Raw genomic sequence first — 6,000 nt, 5'->3', positions numbered from 1 at the left:
TAACGTCCTTTTTCCCAGGGGTTCGGAACACTCTGGCAGATCGCCTCAGCAGATCCTTCCTGTCTCACGAGTGGTCGATTTGTCCGGACATTATCCATTCCATTTTCCGGAAGTGGGGCTCTCCCCGCATAGACCTCTTCACTTCTTGCGAGAACAGGAAGTGCCAGACGTTCTGCTCATTCCAAGGCCTCTCCCCGGGCTCGATCTCGGATGCTTTTCTGATGCCGTGGATGAGCCATCTGCTGTACGCTTTTCCACCATTCTCGCTGGTTCACAGGGTCCTGCTAAAACTCCGCAGGGACAGAGCGCACCTGATCATGGTCACTCCAGCGTGGCTCAGGCAGCACCGGTACACCATCTTGCTAGACCTGTCGATAGCCAACCCGATTCCTCTGCCTCTTTGCCCAGACCTCATAACGCAGGATCACGGCAGACTTCACCACCGAGACCTGCAATCCCTGCACCTCACAGCATGGCTGCTGCGTGACTAAACCGATCCAAGTTACGTTGCTCTGCCTCGGTACAACAGGTACTCCTGGGTAGTAGGAAACCTTCCACTCGGTTAACATATCTGGCCAAGTGGAAGCGTTTCTCCTGCTGGTGTGAAATGCACAGTGTTACTCCCACGGAGGCCTCGATCCATTCCATCTTGGACTACCTCTGGTCTCTCAAACAGCAGGGCCTGGCGGTATCATCATTAAGGGTACGCTTGGCAGCCATCGCTACCTTCCACCCAGTGGAGAGTGGCCGCTCCGTATTCTCGCACCCTATGGTTTCTAGGTTTCTCAAGGGCTTGGAGCACTTATACCCACAAATTCGCCACCCCGCCCAAACCTGGGTCCTCAACCTGGTTCTAACCTGACTTATGACTGCCCATTCAAGCCACTGACTTATGACTGCCCATTCAAGTCGCTGCTATACCTGTCCTGGAAGTCAGTTTTCCTCGTAGCCATTACATCGACCAGACAAGTCTCCGTGCTTCAGGCTCTCACGGTGGGCCCATTGTACACTGTGTTTCACAAGGACAAGGGGCAGTTGTGACCACATCCGGCCTTCCTCCCTAAGGTGGTGTCGGCCTTTCATATCAACTAGGATATCTCCCTTCCGGTCTTCTTTCCGAAGCCACACTCATCGCGAAGGGAGCAACAATTGCACTCCCTAGACATCCGTAGGGCGCTCGCATTTTATATCGAGCGGACAAAGCTCTTTCATAAAACACCCCAACTCTTTGTCGCAGTGGCAGACCGAATGAAGGGCCTACCTCTCTCCTCCCAGAGGATTTCATCTTGGGTGAAGTCGTGCATCCGCACCTGCTGTGACGTGGCCCATGTTCCATCGAGCCACCTCACTGCACTTTCCACCAGGGCTCAGGCGTCTTCTGCTGCCTTCCTGGCTCACGTGCCCTTCCAGGAGATAGGTCGCGCAGCTACCTGGTCCTCAGTCCACACCTTCGCCTCACATTATGCACTGGTCCAACAGTCCAGAGATGATGCAGCCTTTGGCTCAGCAGTTTTGCATTCTGCAACGTCTCACCCCGACCCCACCGTCTAGGTAAGGCTTGGGAATCACCTAACTGGAATGGATATGAGCAAGCACTCGACGAAGAAAAGACGGTTACTCACCGTTGTAACTGTTGTTCTTGAGATGTGTTGCTCATATCCATTCCAAACCCGCCCTCCTTCCCTGCTGTCGGAGTAGCCGGCAAGAAGGAACTGAGGGGCAGATGGGTCAGCAGGGGTATATATCCGGCGCTATAGCGGCACCACTCCAGGGGGCACCCAGCCGACCCACCGAGTGTTGCTAGGGTAAAAATCTTCCGACGAACGTGCATGCGGCGTGCGCAAACCTAACTGGAATGGATATGAGCAACACATCTCGAAGAACAACAGTTACAAAGGTAAGTAACAGTCTTCTGTTTTTCTACCCTCTGATGCCTACTGGCTGTTCTAGGCAAGGTGGGGTGGGACTCTGTTAACATGTGCCTCCCGGAGCTTCCATTTACCTGGTGCTGCTGTTCCGTGAATAGTGGGGTTGTGAGTGGGGCAGCAGGTCCTGAGTGTTGGACTCTTGCTCTTTCAGGGGCCGGTGACCTTCGAGGAGGTGGCTGTGTATTTCACCAGGGGTGAGGGGGCTCTGCTGGACCCCGCTCAGAGAGCCCTCTACAGGGATGTCATGCAGGAGAACTATGAGACTGTGACTTCCCTGGGTAAGGAGTCCTGTCCCCTGGGTTATTAGAAGCTGTGGGGTCTCTAAAGAACCTGAGTAGTGATAACTTTATACCTTTATTTGTCATACAAGTTTTGACAAGTTTCCTTCCCCTCCCTTTTTTGCCTTATCTCCCACCCACTAGTATCATTTTGGACATGTGCCTTTTTGGTGACGTCAGTCATTGAAAAATTGCATTGAATGTATCCTTATTGGATACATGAATAACTGTAGCTTTCATGCCTTTTCCTCATTTTAAGAGGAAAATATGCCACCTGTAGAATTCTAAATAGAGTAAATAGGTGTATGACTCATGCATGGCTTGTGTGACAGTCAGGTGAGCTCCTCTTTTGATAGGAGAGCGTATAATGTTGCCATTCAGGACCCCACGGGTGAAGGGAGAACAGAGCTGTGGGAGGGGAGGAGAAGGGGGGAGTAGATAATTGTAGGGTGCCCAGATATAGGGAGAGTGTGTGCAGGGTTAGAGCTAAGAAGCAGCAGGGAGGGATGAGGTTGTGAGAGACGAGGAGGGAACACAAGAAGCTCCCAAGGTGCCAGGAGGTGGTGCTGGCTGAGAGTAATGGGAAGAAGTGGAGAGGAGTGTGGAGGAAGGGCACCCAGGAAGTGGCGTAGTCTCAGGTGCTGAAACTAAGTGGTCTGTCCTTGTGGAAGAGTGGGACCCCTTGGGGGTCTAGTGCACTCAAGGAGCACCTCCCAAGGACTGTTTAAAAGCCAGGGCATTGCACAGATCCTATTGATCCATGACAGTGCCAGAGGTTCAGCCTTATGGGGAAAAGATATAAAACAAGAAAAGGATCTAAATGCGTGTTTACCATCGCTCCCTCTCAGTCCTCGTGGGAATCCCCGATCTGTTCCAAAGTGTATTAAAACCTTCCTTAAAGGCTTACCTCTTGGTTATCAGGTCATGTCCATTTGTTAGAGGGTTTTCCCTTCACCCTCCCACTTCCCTGGTTCTTGTCACACAGATAGCAAGCAGCGAAAGACCAGAAGTCTGAAGCACAGATAATGCGATGTTTATTGGGGTTATTTCCAAGCAAGCATATTCCACTGCCCTAATGAACTTACACCTAGAAAAATTAATTATGCAGCAGACAGAAACAATTAGAGAACCAGACTGATTAACAAGGTAAAAGTGGTGGCCATAAAGATAAAACAATACAGAAATGAGGGTTTCACAACCATTGATCAGGGATTTCTTGCCAGACAGGATGCTGTCAAACTGTTTTCTTTATCCATCTTAAGATCTGTTTCTTTATCTGGTGGTGATGGGCACTATCAGGACAGGATCATCTTCCTAACAGCCCAATAGCACCTTATTTCAGTGTGACTGGTTTGGGATGTGACCCTTCGCTTCCTAGCTTATGGCTGCTCCTGCTGCTTAGCCAAAGGCCTTAGCCTAAGAACAAGGCCTCAGGCAGACTGAGATTTTGATTCTTAGCTAGTTACACGGGTATAAAGACAAAGTGATAAAAATACCCCTAAGTTCTTAAAGTCTAGGCTTTACAGGCAGGCCTGATTATGTCTATTCTAACAGTGGGTTCTAGCCCTTCCCCCATTCTGTGTCTGTCTTGTCTATTTAGATCAGGGGTCGGCAACCTTTCAGAAGTGCTGTACTGAGTCTTCATTTATTCACTCTAATTTAAGGTTCTTCTTCGAGTGATTGCTCCTATGCATTCCATGTAGGTGTGCGCGCCGTGCGTGCAGCTCTTGGAACATTTTACCCTAGCAACTCCGGCGGGCGCTAGAGCCCCTGGAGTGGCGCCGCTATGGCGCTGAATATATACCCCCCGCCCGGCCCGTCCGCTCCTCAGTTCCTTCTTACCGCCCGTGGCCAGTTGGAACAGTGGAGTGCTCTCTGTCCTCCACAACCCTAGCGTTCGCTAATCTTGTCTGTATATAGTTGTTTCAGTAGTTACTGTTAGATAGTTGATTTAGTTAGTTAGTATAGTTTAGGTATAAGGGAATAAGGAAGGTTTACCCCCCTTTTTCCGCAACCGGTGCGGGCTCAGGCCCAAGGCACCGGGCTTTAAGCCTGCGCATCTTGCCAGCGGCACATGCCTGTCGGGGATCCGCACGACTCCTGCCTGCGCTGCCTTGGAGAGACTCACCGTACGGATAAGTGCCCTGTCTGTGCAGCCTTTAAGCCCAGGACACGAAAGGAGCGGGACAGTCGCCTAAAACAGCTCCTCATGGAGGCAATGCTCCAGCCCCCGGCACCAACCGCGCCGGCGCTGAAGTCTTCATCGGCGCGCGCGCACCGGCAGCCCGAGCCGCTCCGGCACGAGGCTCCTTGTCCTCCGCAAGCGGGACCGACGACCCGGCACCGCTCCCTCTCACCATCGAGGAAGCGTAAGCCGGCGAAAACAGCTGCAAAGACCCATGCTGAGGGTCCTATCGCCCAGCTGCCTCCACCACTTCCGGTACCGGCTGTGGCCATGCACAGGCCGTGCACCGTGCCGTTGACTCCGGCGCCGCAAGGGCCGTCGAGTCCGGTACCACCCTGCTCCCCGGCACTGACCGCGGTTGAGCTGCAGCTGCCATCCACGCCCGAGACTTTCTCGACGGCGAGGGATCTCATCGAGCTCACAGAGGCACCGAGCCTCCGGCCCCGGCACCGCCCGGTCGCGGGCTGTCGTGTCAGCGGGTAAGCCGGCTATGATCGGCCCCTGCACTGGACAGGCGAAGTAGACGGCGCTCAAGTCGGTCGCTCGGTCCAGCGCCGGTCACCGTCGCACCGCTCGAGATCCCGGCACCGCTCACCATCGCGGTACCGGTCGCCTTCTCGATGCCGGTCGCAGTCCCGGTACCGCTCAACATCGCGGTACCGGTCGCGCTCCCGGAGACGCTCCCGATCCCGATCGCCTTCCCGTCGGCACCGACGGAGGTCCGATTCCTGGCACCGTTCCCGGCACCGTGCCGCCTGGAGCCGCCCGGCACCGCCGGTCAAGAGCCCGGTCGAGCTCCCGGCACCGGTCGAGCTCCCGGCACCGCGGCGGTTGATGGTCTCGTTCGCCATCTCGGCACCGCGACGACCGGCACCGATCCTCGGCACCGTCCGGAGACAAATGGCTGACCTCGGCGGCGCAGTCCATCAGCGCCTCTGCACCCCCATGGCCATCTCGACACTCGTCGGTCGCCGAGGACTGGCAGCGATGCTCATCTTCCGGCTGCCCGCAGGTCAAGCCCAGGGTGTGCAGCAGTGGGGCTTCTGGGTCCCCTGGGCCCAATACGAAACTCAAGGGATGTCTTTCCCTCCGAGGGCCCCCACCTCCGAACACAGGGTACCGGAGGCCACGATAAGCAGACCGCCCCCTTCTCCACCAGGTTCGGATCAGCTGCCACCTGATCCCCAGAGACATCCTCGGGCCGAGTCAGCCGCCCACGCCTTAGAAGAACCACCCGCGGAGGCAGTGGTTCAAGGCCTATCCTCGTCGTCTTCACCGGACGAGGCGGTGGCCGGGGCTGCTACAACAGACCCTCCACCAATTGACTTGCGGGCCCACCAGGACCTTCTTTGCCGGGTGGCGAAGGCTATCGACCTCCCCGTGGCGGAGGTCACGGAAGACCCGGTAACAAATGTGATTGGAGCGGAGGCTCCAGTGCGGGTGGCCTTGCCGTTCATCCGCACCATTCAGAAAAACGCCACGACCATCTGGCAGTCACCGGCGTCCGTTCCTCCCACCGCCGGCGAGTCGAAAGGAAGTACTCCGTCCCCACGGGTATGAGTACTTGTATACTCATCCTGCCCCAGACTCGTTGGTTGTCCAGTCGGTC

The 6,000-nt window shown here is 55.2% G+C and overlaps 1 protein-coding gene across 1 annotated transcript in view; it reads left to right on the top strand.

Moving 5' to 3' along the window:
* Positions 1–5,378: 5,378 nt before the first annotated feature.
* Positions 5,379–6,000, top strand: part of LOC120381557 (zinc finger protein 883-like) — a 62,732-nt gene continuing 62,110 nt past the window's right edge. Inside the window, exon 1 of the mRNA XM_039499729.1 lies at positions 5,379–5,507. Coding sequence (XP_039355663.1) covers positions 5,379–5,507 — 129 coding nt within the window. The remainder of the gene's footprint in view (positions 5,508–6,000) is intronic.

The sequence above is a fragment of the Mauremys reevesii genome, linkage group 14, assembly GCF_016161935.1.
Source record: "Mauremys reevesii isolate NIE-2019 linkage group 14, ASM1616193v1, whole genome shotgun sequence".
NCBI lineage: Eukaryota > Metazoa > Chordata > Testudines > Geoemydidae > Mauremys > Mauremys reevesii.
This window is presented reverse-complemented; position numbering and strand designations above follow the sequence as displayed.